Below are 15,410 nucleotides of genomic sequence, written 5' to 3'. Positions count from 1 at the left end.
TTTGTTGCCTGCTCCCTGCCTTATGCTCCCTGTCCACTCTGTCATTTTGCTTTCTGTTTCATGTCTGATTTGCCCCTGTGCTGCCTGCCTCTTCCCTGATCCGCTGTATGCCATGCACAGAGGCTGCCTGTACCACAAGCTGGCCACCCCTAATTTAAACAGTCCCTTAGCTGAGATATTGCATGTCCCCAATTTCAGTGCCCACAGCAGTCAGCAATCCCAATGTGCTGCAATCTCTTCCATTAACCCTTATAAAAGCAAGCACTGAACAAACACACTCTTCTGTCCCTACCTGCAAACACAACCAGAAAAGAATACAACCTTCTCTTGGAGTAACCCAGACCTGTGCATGGCCAGATCCCACACAAAAGTATAGATTTTCCTTTTTTCACTTCAGTTATTCTGGGCCCTGGAGACACTAACTGCATGAGCCACTAACTGCACTGCAGCCTAAAGCACTGCACAGTAGCATGCGAGGCAAAACCTATGCCAACACACTACTGTGCAGTAGTATTAGGCTACTGCACAGTTAATGTCCAAAAAAAATCCATGTGCCAATGCTACTGAGCAGTTACACAAGTTACTGTGCGTGATTGAATATTTGGTTATCCAAGTATTAAACTTAAAGTGCAGTAAGTATGGCACATTAATGAACACGTAGATGCACCCAGTGAAACCAGGAGGCATCATCAGTACTAGAGAACCAAGAAGGTCAAACTGCCTGCACCCCTTTGGACAGGGGGCGTAACAACACAGCCTGGCGCCTGCAGCATCTGGGACATGGGAAGGGAAGCAGAGACTTTCAGCTGTCACTCTGTGATTGTGCAGCTGCAGTGACAGCTGTTTTTTTTCCACCCCTCCATAAGTTGGTGCCTAAGTTGGCTGCTTTAGTCCCCCCACTGTAGTTCCACCACTGCCTTTGAATCATGCCTAGAGAATAACTGCTGTCATGAGTTGTTAAGCAGGGGCAAGAAGGCAAGAAAAAGCCAGTGCTGTAAAACTGGGAATGATGGGCAGGTTGCTCTGTTCAGGCTTCGGCCCCTGTCTGGGCATTTCCACCTGTCCCTGGGGATGGAAGCAGTGTTCTCCCACAGGCATCTGGTGGCCCCCTATAAGTTTATCAGGGGTGCTCATCAGGATCTGGGGGAACGTCTGTTCACCAGAGCACCCCAAGGGATGACAAGATCGAATGGTCACAAACTCCAATGTGACCGGTTCAGGCTGGACATAAGGAAGAACTTCTTTACTGTCTGAGTCCCCTAGGTTTGGAATAGCCTGCCACCAGAGGTGGTTCAAGCACCCACTTTGAACGCGTTCAAGGCACATTTGGATGCTTATCTTGCTGGGATCCTATGATCCCTGCTGACTTCCTGCCCTGGGGCTGGGGGCTGGACTCAATGATTCTCCGGGGTCCCTTCCAGCCTGAATGTCTATGAATCTATGAAAGCAGCAGTGCTGAGCGCCCAGTTCCACCACATCTTAAAACCAATAAAGAGCAAGAGGCTGAGACACCTCAGTAGGACTTAGTGGCTCAGTGCAACTGTATTACTGACCCTCCCAACATGCCTAGTGTCACTGCTTGACTTCCTTCCATGCCTGGGCCTTCGACTCACTTTTGCACACACAGATGAGTCACGAAAGCAGCTGAAAGCCATGTAAGCACAGCCAAGGCACTATCCAGGTCTGATCAATCCCTCTACTTTGAACAGTAGGCCATCCACCAACACATTCCACATACTCTGCCTGACACAATGTTGCACAACCCCCTTGTGCCTTCATGTTCTCACATCCCACTTCACACCACCTGCTCTGTGCAGAGATCGTTGTACATTCAGCTGTTCTATACATGCACACATATGCACATACATCATTATAAAGGCTGTCCCCACACACATATCCTCAAACATGTATGTACACACACTGATGTACCACTGTATAGCTCCTCCTCTTCTCTCTCCTTCTCTTTCTCACACAGGAGCACTTAAGCCCACTCATACATACAGTTACCCCCTTTCCTTATGCCATGTAGGGCATCACAGCTCATCATCAATCCATCGTCATGGCTACTTGTTGCTTTTTAGCAGACAGTAGCATTGTACTCTGCTTTACTTCTCTCCTTGACTTCAGTGCCAGGGAATCTAACCCCCTCAACCCATCCCCTAGAGCTGGCTACACGATTGCTGAGCTGTTAATGAAAATCTTTTCAGTGGTGACCCTGTGATGCAGCGGGGGCTTGAAAGTGAGAGGGAAATGTCAAATGCTGCTGTAGCAAAATCACCGCCTTGGAAAGAAAAAAAGCAAAGCAAAGCAAGAAGTAATATATCTTGATCCCTTTTCCCCCATAAAACCCTGGGAGGCTGGTGGAAGGAGCGGAAAGACTGAGCTAAGCCTGCAGGAAATTAAACATGAAATGAAAACAAGCTCAAGTTATTCAATTCTCTCATCCCAGGCTCCAATTTCCCATTCCAGGCCACTGATAAAATGGTGTCCAGTTTCAGTGCTTATAGATGAATTCTGGCTCTGTTCTTTCAGGCTTGAAAAATGAAGGGCTTGTGGCCCTCACCAAGGGAAGGGGGGCCCAGAGCATGTTGACAATGCCTTTGTGCCATGCCACAAAGCACCTCCCACTCACGCTTGCTCTGGACGGGCCACCTCCTAAAAGTGAGGCAATGTTGCCACGCCAGAGTGGCACAGCACCTGTCTAAGGCCTGCTGTTGGCACACACTCAGAGCCACTTGGCACAAGTTACATTGTCTTCCTTCTGGGATCTAGTATGTGCAGAATAGGAGCATGGCATGTGGGCTAGGTGTGGTCCCAGTCATGGTCCCAGTCATGGGTGGAAGGCAGAGTTGACATGGCCAGAGAACTTCCTATAGACAGGCGCCCTAACCATAGTCCCAGGCCCAATTCCTACAGATTGAACTATGAAGTGGGTGTGAAACCCAGAGCTCAGTTCCCCTTTACCTATACAAAGCCCATGCTCTCCCTTCATCCCGTCCACTCACATAGGTGTGGTGAGCTGTAAGTGGGGGGGAGAGTGTTAATGTAATGACACAAAGTCTTTCCCTCTAAGCCAGTAAGGACAAGTGTTCCTGAAGATGGCATCAACTGAACCTCTGGGCTTTAAGAGATGACCAAGTTCAGAATATCCAGCTGAGCATTGTGAGGATGGGGAGGATTCGACAGCCAAGTGAGAACTAGCAGAACCAGCTGAGTATGACGAGAGGAATAGGTTTCTTTGTTTTCCTGCCTTTTGACAGCACCAAGGCCTGTCAAAGCACAACTTCCAGGCAAAAAACACACTCCACTAAATTCCCCTACATCCATCACCACTCTGACTGCTAACATGGAAACACGGAGTAGAAACTACATACATAGTATGTAATGTCCCATCTTGGCCCAGGTGCCTTGTGCTCTACCTGGCCGCTCCCCCATCTCCTCATCTATCGAAAGGACTTGCCAAAGAAAGAACATTGAGTTTGGACCTTTCTATATTTGCCACCCTTTAATGTATTGAGGTGGGAAAGCTATTCTTCCAATAGCTGGAAAGCAATTCTTTTCTTGCTTGCATTTTTACATTAAAAATGGTCTTGTCTGCTCTCTTTAGCTAGGAGGGCTGTACAGAAAACTTATAGATTTATCAGAGCAAAGGCAACAAGCAACTTAGCTATTCTCCATTGCTTCAATATGCTTCATTTTATACACATTAGCAGCCACATCTTGGCTGGGCAAAACAGATCATTAGTCAGCTGTGAAGGACCCTGGAAGGTCCCTGTTATCACAGGGGAGCCCCACAGATGGCACTGAGCTAACACAGCATGATGGGGATGCTGTACATTTGCTCACAGACATGCATCTGTACACGAGCGGGTGCATACATAGGGCACACACTTTGCTTGGGGACAGCTCAATGTGTTTGCCATGCTTGTGGCCAGTCACACATGTGTAACCCCTCTTGGGGGTTTACACATGCATGGCATATGGTCTCACCAGCCTTTGAGTAAAAGGCGCATCATGTTCTCTACCTGCTATCCACCCTCTGTGCACAGCATGGCTTCCTCATCATGGAAAGTAGCAGGGTAGCATCACTGACTTTGAAACTGCAGATCAAAGCAATGTGAAGCTGGCCATCCCTGGGACTGGCCTCCAGCTGGGCTGCTTGGGGACTGCGCCAGAAAGTGGTATAAGCAAAACAGACAGATGCCTGGGGCACCAAACCTGCTCCATTAGAATGCCAATCAAATTAAGGTCTCCCTCTCCTCTGTCTCTCTATATATTTTAGAGTCTTTGTTGTTTGGTTTCATTGTTCCCCATGAAAATCCTGCCAATGGCTGTAAGGTGGGGGTTGCTAGTTATAGCACAGCATACAAACTTGCCCAGAACAAGATCTCAGCTGACAAGGCTGCAGTGGGAAGGTTTCATGGAGGACGGCACTGCACATCCATGCAGGACTGCCGTGCCTTTCCTTGGATACGTGCTAACCTATCCCCAACCCACATGGTAAAGAAATGCCTAGTCACTGGGGCACCCATCAGTGGACAAAAAGGAGATCAAGACTGGATGCTGGAATAAAGCAATTCCAGCTCACCAGACAAGCTCCTGCAGGAAGAAACAGGCAGTTTTGGGAGCACCCTCCATCATGGTCATTGTTTAGGTATTTTTTGTCCCACAGTTTCAAGGCATTAAAAATGTTAACATCTGAAGCTTTACAATGGCTGTGGGAGTTTGGAAACCCTTTGATGCCTGATTTAATAGGTAGGGAAACTGAGGCACAGCACAGTTTAAGAGATCTGTTCACAACAGGGTAGTGAGGCAGCCAGAGCTGAAACCCAGAAGTCTGGCTGCCCACTTCTGTGTGCCAACTACTAGACATGCTGCTATATGGCACAAACTATACAACCAACATCCATGTTCCCTAGTAATGCTCATTACCATTCCTGTAAAGGCTGGCCTGTGTCCTCTGACTGCAGTCAGTGTCTATCTTGTTTTAGTGTCTGCATAGATAGTTTGTGTCCAAGGAGAAGTCTGGTTTTCACTGTCTGCTCAGCCAATTTTTGGAGGTTGCTCATAAGCAAAGGAGCTGCCTTCCCTGGTTCCCATCCCCCATCTCCCAACCAGTCTGTATGCTGTCAGAGCTCACTGCCCCCTGAGTCACTGTATAAAACTCAAAGCAGAGAGCAAGGGCTCCGGGTAGCTGCTTTCATGCACCAGCGTGACCTGCACATCCCAGTGCCTGGTGATCACACGTATCTTGCAGAGTCTTCAAGGCAGCCCTTGATGGATGTGTTTCTCTGACTCCCTGCTTTAGGGGACTTTGAACTCAGGGGGCTGGCTCTGCTCCTATGTACACTGGTGTAAAGCAGGAAGGATCTGCTGGAAATCAGCACTGTTACACTGATGTCAAGCCAGGAAAAGGCAGATCAGAATCAGACTCTTTCTTAGGCTTCCCAATGCCCAGAAGGGACCTGAACAAACGAACTTCAGCTACACAGTTATTAAAACTGCATAGATAAGTAGGTATAAAGCCAGGGGGGAAGTGTCTGTGACAGATGATCTTCTAAAGCACTATGCAAACCTTCACTGCATTTTCTTTGGAAAGGAGAGTTTTTATGTCCTGTTAGGAGAATGAAAATCTGAGTCCCCCTCTACACATTACGGGTATGGCACAATTACCTACTTAGCTGCACAATTACCTGGAGACCAGCTACACATGCAAAGTAGCTATCATGCCATAAAAAGCTCCAACCAGCTATAAAATTAGACCTTGAATATGTGTAATAACTTTATTGCTGGTTGCTATCAAGCTTTAATTTGCACGTGTAGCACGGTTTCCTCTGTGGCTGGGAGTCCTATCACTGACAGGATTCCCAACTGCAGGGGTGCACCATGCCCAGCATGAAACCCCTGGGGATTGCAGTTGCTGCAGTCCCTAGGGTTCCAGGGTGTGGGGAACCCCAGGGGACTGCCATAGAATTGATCCTCCAGCCCCAGGAGCTTCCTGCATCCCTAGGGTGGGGAGACCATGATCCTCCCACCACAGGGTATATAAGACACCCTATAGGAGCCCCTCAATTGGGGTGCATGGGGCTCCCAGCTGTGGGAGCTTGCTTCTTACCAGGCCCCCCCTCCACCGACAAAGGGGGATGATGGGATCTAATGCACAATCCCACAATCGCGCCTCCTGCTATGCATGTGTGGCAAGGCAGGAGGTGTGATTGTGTGAATGGGGCATTAGATCCCATTGCGCCTTTATCTGCAAAGAAAAACATTGTTATTCAAGACCCCAGAAGAAAGCCCGAGGGGGTTTGGGTTCATCTCAGCTGAGGCAGGTGATTGTGTGGGACTAGGGAAACAGACAGCTTAATAACAGTCTTGTTAACTGAATTAAAGAGGTTTGGTTAGGGTGAGGCTGAGGTCTTGGGAAGAAACATCCATCAGCCCCAGAAGGGCCTGGAGAGCTTGACCAGCCCAGTGCATCTTCTTTCCCAGACACTGAGGAATAATTTGGAAGAAGCTAGTTCTACTGCCAGGTGCACAATAGATGAGCGTACAACCTGAGACTTTCAGGCTGCTGGCCTGACACTTCTTTTGGCTCTTGAACATGAGGCAAAAAGAATTAATAAATCCATACAGCAGCCTCGTGCAATGCTTCAGGATTATCTTCTTTAAAGGGACATGGCTCAGGCCACACTGCGGGGGGTATACCTCCTTCAATCATGCCACACCCTACACACTTGCTCCACAGGTACCAGATGCCAATGATGTGAAATATATTGCCAGAAGGGCTGGGCTTGCACATATGAGACTAAATGCAGAAGGGTAGTACTGTATGCACCCTGAGCACATGCCAAATCACAACTATGTTCCATTTTTTGGCATTGGGCATGTATGGAGTAGTAGTGACTGGGTAAGGAATATGTTCATAGCAACACGCCTGGCATGGGCAGAGGTGGTACAGACATGCCCGGTGTGGTAGTTCCTTTCCTGAAATTTTTTTTCCCAGTGGTTTCCTATAGCTCCCACAGAACCTCCCCCGTACAACAATGGAAGAAACCCCAGGTTTACCCAAAATAAACCGGACTGCTGTACATTCAAAGGTGATTCTCTCTTCTTGAATTAGGAAGTGTTTTCCTACTATTTATGCGAGCAGGGAGCTCATTTCCAAGGACAGGGATGTTCATGGGAGCAGAGATGTTTTTATGGGTTTTGTGGAGACATTTTCCTTTGGATTGACAAATTCCCCAAAGGTTGGAAACTCAAAATAGCAGCTAGTGGGCTCCTGTGTGATACCCAGGGAAGGAAACTGCCCCAAAACAGAAAGGGAAACCAACCAAATTAATGTCATTGCCCAAGTAAGGGCTGTCTTGTCCAACTGGATGCCTGCAGGCTGCATGTAGCTTGTGAGGGTTTAAAGTGTGAGGCTTGGGCATTTACCCTATTGCTGCTGCCCTTATTGCTCCAGCTGCAACTTCCTGCCTTTGCCCCAGAGTGGGAGACAGTGCAGCAGCACCGGGAGCTGAGAGTCCAGGACTGCATCATGGGAGAGAGGCCATGGATGTGGATCACATGTGTGTGTGTGGGGGGAGGGGGGATTGCACCCTGGAGTGTAGCAGTGGAAGGGGGGATCATGCTGGTGCAGTAGTAGTGGAGAGGAATAACATCTGTGCAGACCACACACCGTACAACCCCACTGGTGCAGCTCTCAGGCATATGGCCCCCAGGGGCTCAGAGGTTGGACAGCCCTGGTCTAAGTGGATTATGAAAGAAAGCTGACAGGTAGTGGGTGCAAAATGAATGGATGACATTTAAAATCTATTGCCTTTTAAATGGTTCCTGGGTAGGATTCACCAGTGCTAAAGGGAAATTTGCCCCGAGGACATTCCTTCTATTCCAGCAGGTATGAAATTGCTTCTAGCCAAAACCAATCAGTCAGTTCACCCAACACGGAGGGTCCACTGATGGACATCTATGTTAGTTGTGTGACTGACTTATGGGCATAAGTGGGTGCATAAAAACCTCAAACTGGGATTAGGAAGCTTGAGTGCTGACATGAGTAATCACATTCCCCACACCTGGCATCATCTGAAGTCCCCACTTCTAAAACAGACCCCCTCCCATCCTACTTTTGAGACTTCTGTTGCAAAGCTCTGCAGGTAGTGCCCTGAGAGGCATTATCTGGAAGAGGGTCTCTAGTCCCCCAGGTTACTGCTCTGGGAGCTCGCACTCCCTGCTTCTTCCTAAGGAGCTCTGCCTTCCCCTCTCTCTGATCTGGGGCATTTGTGCTTCTCCCCCCATAGGTTTGGTTTCAGAACCGGCGAGCAAAATGGAGGAAGCGAGAGCGGTTTGGTCAAATGCAGCAAGTTCGCACCCACTTCTCAACAGCCTATGAGTTGCCCCTCCTAACCCGAGCGGAGAACTATGCCCAGGTGAGTGTCCCCTCACACTACCCTACCCCGGCCTCCCACTTATTCTCTGTGCAGCCTCTTTCAGTTCCTCCTGCTCAAACCCCAAAACTAGCCTGGCGGTGGTGTACTGGAACAAGGCTAACCCAGATGGGAGTGGGATCAAAGCCATATCCAGCCACCAGACAACAACTGCCTGATGCAGCACCCGCTCCTCCTCCCTCCCATGAGATGGCTTTTTTTCAGTTAAGACCCATCCTGCAGCGGTCCAGTCACCATCACAGCCAGCAGCAACTTAGCTCGATTTAGCTTCTGCCAGTTAAAGCAGTACAACCCACAGCAACATGTCTTCTATCACACTTTTTAGTCTTTAAGGCCTTCCTTGTACTGAGGTCTACGTGACAGTTAGCTGATGCTAGCTAGGCAGGCAGCACAGTGCAAATAAATATATGAATGGTTATACAACTCACCCCTACTCTTAGCAGTGGGCTGATTGGTCTGGATCTCCAACACCCTAATATAGGACTGCCCTTGATAGCCTCCTTTAGGGTTGATACCAGCCCCACACCAAACAGTGTGGACACTGACTCATGTTCCACACTTCAGTGATACTAGTTATTTTCTGTTCTCTCTGAATTCTTATATTGTCCTCACCATTGTGTTACTGGAACCCCTAACACCCTGCTGAGTGTTGTTGAAAAGGACCCGTAGGTCATGTTTGCACTGATCTGGGGGAAAGAACAGGAGCCCCACTGAGAAGTTAGTGCCACCTATTGACTCCTTCCTGCTTGGAACACACCAAAGCACTCTAGACCTACTAGAGCCAATCTAGGTCCCTCTGTGTTGGGCACACCTCTTTGCATGTGCTCCAAGCCAGCTATCCTGCCTAACTTCTAAGCCCTGGCTTGCACAAAATGGGAGCAAGGAGGCAGGGCTTGCTTCTTAGTGGCACTTGAAGGCTCAGCAGAGAGTCAGCATACACATAACTTTAATGTCAGCTTTAAACAAAAAATCCCCCCTTGTAACCCTAGCCACTGCCTGAAACCAGGAGGAACCATTAGCCATCAGCTTGTCCTTCTGGACCACAATGTTGTAACAGCTGTGCACAGGTTTGCTGGTGATGCTTTCAGGAAGACTTCCTAGCAAGAAAATCTTTGCAGTCATCTTCCTCAGGCAGTGATGAGTGCAAACATGCTTGAACACAGATCCCAGACTGCAGAGGCCTGGGGAATGGACTGTGAGAAACAGTTGAGGCTGGCCGAGGCAGTGGCGGAAAGACTCATTTTTCTATTTCTAACCGTGTGTTCTGGGAACCGTGTTGGAATGAGGCCTGAACTGCAAGCCTTAGGACAGAATGGGACACCAAACCCTGCTCTTGTCTCTGCTACCTATCTGTGGTTTGGCCCCCCATGAGCACAGGTTCTTTGATGCATTTAGGTTTACAGCACCTTGGTGAGGGTGGGAAGCCCTATTACCCCCATTTTACAGCCAGGAAACTGAGCTACATAGAGGCTAAGTGGCATGCCCAAGATCCACATAGAAAGTTTGTGGCAACTGAAGCTGAAATACTCAAGGGTACCACTGAAAAGAAGGATTGATCTTTCTTTCACAGTGCCCCTTCTTAGGAAGCTCCCAACAGCAGGACCCACTCATGGCATATGGCTGCTACCTGGGTGTAAGCAGGGCCCCTCAAGCCTCTCAGTCCATCCCACTGAGTTTTGTCTTCTGTCACACAGGATCCAGGCAAAGCTGAGGTTTGCCATGTCAGATGCTCTCAAGCGTTCTCTGATCTGCTGTGCCTCCCCCTCCCTCTCCAGCCCCAAGCTGTCAGATACAGGCTTGGCCTTTCTGGAGAGCACCACATGAAAGCTCTCCTGAACTGAGGCCAAGAGTGCTTGGCCTTTCCCCGGCTCAGCTTCCCTTTTGGGATGGAAGAAACAAGAGGCCCCTACCGCACAGCGTAGAGATACCAGAGACATCTTTCAACCAGAGGACGCTCTAGGCAGCACTTTGCCACACTCTCTCATCTTCCTTTGCAACTTTCATCACCTCCCTCCCCATTTGCTGCTCCCCGCCTCCCCCAACCTCAAAAAAATGTAGTTTGCAGGAGGTAAAAGGTCAGAAGTGGAACAGGAGCACGTGGGGCAGCCGGGCTGTGGAATGCAGGGCCTGCTGCACCGCCTCTCCATCTGGATCCTCTCCTGCTGCTTCCTTTCATCTCACACTCCCCCCTCAATGCACCTATTCCCTGAAGAAGGGCCTCCTGCTGGCAAACACCGAGCTCCTCTTTTCTCTTCTGCAATGTCAATTTGCTTTATTATTAAGATCCAGGCCCCAGATGGCTGCACGCTTGGCTCTGATGTGCAGGGACCTTTGCTTCTTTTAGAAAGGCCTCTCTGAAAGCAGCTAGTGCGCACTGGCAAAAAAGAAAGAGAGCAAGGGCTCCCCATTCAGCATGCCTGCCAGCTCACACCACCTGCCTCCCCCCACCCAACAAGCACAGCAGAGTGCTCCAAACATTCGTAATTGTGGGTTATGGCATCACTTAGAGGCCATAATCTAGATCAGGGACAGAGAGTACACAGGACTAGATAAGCACTAGAGATGGTGTCTGCTCCAAGGAGCTTGCAGTCTAAATGAACAAGAAAAAGGAGCTGTAAGGGAAACATGAGCTACTAGTGGCTCTGTATCTCCATCAGGTCAAAGTCAGAGTCCTGGTCTTTAATCCCAGGCTGCTGCTCAGTCTCACAGACTGGAGGCCTTTCACAAGGAAGTCCCAAACCAGTGCTCAGAAGCAAATCCACTTGCTTCCCTAGAGCTGCACCTGCTTTCCCACTGGGTCTGAACATAGGCTGAATTCTTCTTAGCAGTTGTTCTAGAAAATCTCCAGCACTGGCAGGTTTTAAGCACAGGCCAGGCAAGCATCTGTCTAGGAAGGTTTATACAAGGATGGTCCTGCCTTGAGCAGGAGGTTGGAGTAGAGGACTCTTGAGCTCTGTTTTTTCATGATTCTGAATTTAGGCCACATGAGAAATCCAGGACAATCTGGTTTACCAATAAACAATTCATTCCTGCAGGAGAGACTTACCTGTAAGGGGTTTTTCTTAAAGGTGAGCATAATGTGCTGCTGATGTTCCTTCCTCAGTCCAGCTCAGAACTTTTGGACGAAGAAGGAAGCCAGTCTTACAGAATCCCTTGCAAGTTTTACATGGAACCCAGTGTACACCGGGAAAGGATTGGGATCAACCCAATTTTATTAGGGTCCTCAAGCAGTGCAGACAGCATCCATAAAGAACTGTCTGATTGAGTGAGGCAGCTTTAGCTCCCTTGGCATGTAACAAGAAAATCAGACATGGTTTCCTGCATGAATCCATGATCTAAATTCTGTATTTCCTTGGGCAAAGGCCAGCCCATGCTTCTGGGCTTTGCTGTTTGCCACATGGGGCTGGGAAGGGTTCCCCCCCCGCCCTTCTGTTGCTACATGGGTATGGGGTTCTTTTTTTTTTTTTGCCTTCCGCAGAAGCATCAGGTATGGCTGCAGTCCAGTCTGAGGACTTTGTCTGGGATGTGCCAATGCTCCTGCAGAGGCACATCCCAGAGGTTCCAGTTAGAGGCTCTTTCCCCTAAAATTAGGGTATCAGAGCAATCACCACATTTGAGGTCAGGAAGGAATTTTACCCTGTGGTCAGATTGGTATAGACAGTGGAGAGTTTTTGTTTTCCTTTGAAACTGGGGGTATGGCCATCTTCCTTGGATCTTGTGAGCATATTTTAAGAGCCCTCGCAGCAACAGGATGTTGGCCACTACTGTTGTCTTGCTTTACCTGTGGCAGGTTAGGATGCTAAGCCTTGTGATTGTGACAGGGTTGATTGTAATAGGTTTAGCAATAGGTTAGACGAGGACAGTTTTAGTAATAGGTTAGACAAGGACTTGTATAAGATGGGTTGGCTAGAAGCTCATGATCCTGCTTCAGGCCGGGGATTGGACTAGATGACTTCCAGAGGCTCCTTCCAGCCCAATTTTTCTCTGATCCTATCCTATGCCCTTATTAAATGCTATGCCACGCAGGGAGCTGCTCTAGGTGTGTGTATGTGTGTGTGCATCAGTTGTTACATGGGAATTGTAATACCTTCCACTCAAGCCTTGGTAAAGCACAACCATCTCCTGCCACATGAGCCCCTGCTAGTAACCAATTCTGAGGCTGCTGTGAGTCCCTCTGGAGTCTTTTCTTGAAACCAGGAGCCCCGTAGCCAATGCTCATAACTGTATTTCCCTTGACTGTGTGGCCATGTCTTGACTGAGGCAGATTTAACCTGAAGTCTACACAGACATATGGAGTCCTCCATTTAATCTTGACATGCTCCACCCCCCCATCTGATCAGAAACTTTGGAACAAATATAAGTAATTTCTACTCTTTGTAGTTAGACGCACCATAGGGACATTTCTCAGGAAAGTCACCAATTACTTAATTAGTTAATTAATAAAGAAGAGACCAACTTTCAAGGAAAGTCAAAGGAAGGAAGAGCCTAGGGAAGAGCAGGTGGAAACCAAAAAAGGAGCGTAACTCTTTAAGCTATATAAGCACTGCCAGGTGACAGGCATATAGTGTGGTTGCATGGATGGATGACTTGATTGACAGCGAGCTGCAATTAACCTTCCAGGAATAAGTGATACCAATAGAGAGGGTTCCACTGGATTTTACTGCTGACTGAGGATCTTGTATAGTTACATTCATTTTAACTCAGAGAGTCCTCCTTAACATTTGCCAGGTGAAGGATGAAAGGAAAGTTGACAGACAGCCCACCTCACTTTGCCCTGTATAAACCAGCATCCTCACTTCTCCCCCTATATGTCACCCTCCTCACCTTCCAGCAGCCTCCCCTCCCACAGTTTTACTCTGCACCCCGTATACATAGAGAAGAGATTCCCTCTCCCCACAAGAGCGTTTCTTTTCCCCAGCTGACCTTGAAACCTCATCAGCTGCCTCTCCAGCACAGGGCTGCATCTGGGCTCCATGGCAGGAACTCCTTACCTTAGCATCTCGTGTCTGGCTGCTTCCCTGTGTAAGGCACAGGGCAGGATCCAGCAACATGTCGAGCTTTCATGTGGGCTGCAACGTGGGGAATTCCCTTGTAGCAGGAGCATTGAGCTGGACTGACCTAGTGGTCACTGGTCTTCTCCTGCTTGACAGCCTTTCCCCAGATCTGAAAATTAATCTCAATAGTGACAGGGATGTCAAAGATATGGTCTGTGGGCTGGATCCAGCCTGCAGAGCTGGATCATTCAGCCCTTGACACTGGTATGCCATACCTGCCCTGGCATATGGGATCCAGCACCCACAGGACTCACTCTCACCAGTCCAGGACTGAAGTCCAGTGAGGATGTGCTACATGCAGTGGGGGTCCCAGAGCAGGCAATGAGGGCAGCACAGTCCTCAACTGGCCAAAGCAAGTACTGGATCTGGCATGCAAGGGGGGATGATGAGGGGTGCTCCATGCCCCCCCCCACCCCACAAGCCAGAACCAGTGCCTACTCTGGCTAATCCAGGACTGTACCTCATGCAGCACCTGCTGTAGATGGTTTGAGACCACACAACACAGCACCTTCTTCAGGCCAGCTGGAGAGGGCACCATGTGCAGCTCATGTCCCAATCCCACCCCAGCAGGTACCATATATGGCACAGTTCCCGACCAGCTTAAGCAAATACTGGTTACAGCATGTTGGGAGTGGGGAGGAAGGGAGGGTCTGTTGGTCTAATCTACCATGCAGGGCCAACCCCGTACTGTTTATCTGGCCTCTGGCCTGGTCCCATGCCACCCATTTGGCCAAATGAGTTTGGCACTCCTGGTGTAACACTTCTTGGTATTAGCCAGTACCCGAAGGGTTAAGCACATTTTCAGTGCATTGTGCTGTGCAAGATGCTGTGGCCTGAATTCCCCTTCAGTGTGAAAGCCCTGTCTTCCCCAGTCATATGATGATTGGCTGTGGGTTCACATATTCCCTGATGGGTCTCCTCATGAAGTCAAGGAGGGACAATTATTTGGACTAAACCAGCAGTTGGCAGCCTTTTTGCAGCAGTGGACTGGAGCGATCCAGCTTGGGTCCAAGATGGGCCAGCAGTTCTCCATCACCTGGCTGTAATACAGAGGTCCATCTCTTTCCCCCACCCCGGGCCAAACATCGCCAAAACTCCCCAAGGCTGTGGGCCAGATTAGTCCATACTCACACAATGTTTCTGGAAAATTTTCTTGGATGTGGGCCTGGATTTAGTCCCCAGGAGTTCTTCCCTTCTGCTCATACACTTTTCCGTTAGTTACTTCTGCTTAGGTTGCTGGCTTTGCATTCTGAGGCGCATGTAGCCAACCCAGGAAAGCCTCCTGACAGGAGGGGGCTGCTGATAGCATTTATGTTTTAACACTTCTATATCTGTAATGCAGTTGTTGTTTTAAATTAACAATTCCAACAACCACAAGGCACCAGTACCCAGCTCTACAAGGGTCTTGTGTAGGCAGCCTAATTGCCATTGAAACTAAATACCTAGAAGTCTTGGTGAATCTGTTCCCAAGTGTTTTAGGGGCCATGGAAGCAGTTTCTGATTGTCCCCAAGATATCATATCCAATAGCACTGCAAGATATTTAAAGATGAATGGACAAGGTGCATTTCTGTTGCTGGTCTTTGCTGCAAGCCTAGGCTGGGTTGGCAGAGGCTACCAGATGGGCCTTTGTGAAATGAGTCAGTCCATCATTTTGTAGCTAGGTGTAATACTACAGTTGACATTGGCTGGCTTCCCAAATGACACTGCTAGCTGGAAGACTGAAGGGTCATGGGCCATAGACCCTGTCTCCCTTGCCTCTAACGGTTCCCCCTGTGGGTCAGGGTTGAGGTTTACTAGCAGACGGAAGATGTGTGGAAGTCGCCTGCACTGTTCCTTCCTGTGCTGTACCTGTTCTTCCCTCTGCAGGGCTGTCACCAGTCCAGCCAAGAGCCTCCTGTGTGAGCTAGTGCT

General features: G+C 49.0%; 1 protein-coding gene across 6 annotated transcripts in view; it reads left to right on the top strand.

Moving 5' to 3' along the window:
- Positions 1-15,410, top strand: part of ALX4 (ALX homeobox 4) — a 97,457-nt gene that overhangs the window by 72,065 nt on the left and 9,982 nt on the right. For 5 of the 6 annotated variants that reach the window (XM_090032977.1, XM_090032976.1, XM_090032974.1 and 2 more), the window contains one exon: positions 8,298-8,426. In XM_090032977.1, the coding sequence (XP_089889103.1) occupies positions 8,298-8,426 (129 nt within the window). Of the gene's footprint in view, positions 1-8,297; positions 8,427-10,138; positions 15,357-15,410 lie in introns of those variants that run through there. The other variant, XM_090032978.1, reaches the window with a different exon arrangement.

The sequence above is a fragment of the Crocodylus siamensis genome, chromosome 2 (genome assembly GCF_052110815.1).
Source record: "Crocodylus siamensis isolate JL-2025a chromosome 2, ASM5211081v1, whole genome shotgun sequence".
Lineage (NCBI taxonomy): Eukaryota > Metazoa > Chordata > Crocodylia > Crocodylidae > Crocodylus > Crocodylus siamensis.
The sequence above is the reverse complement of the archived record's forward strand: the minus strand, read 5'-3'. Positions and strand labels throughout refer to the sequence as shown.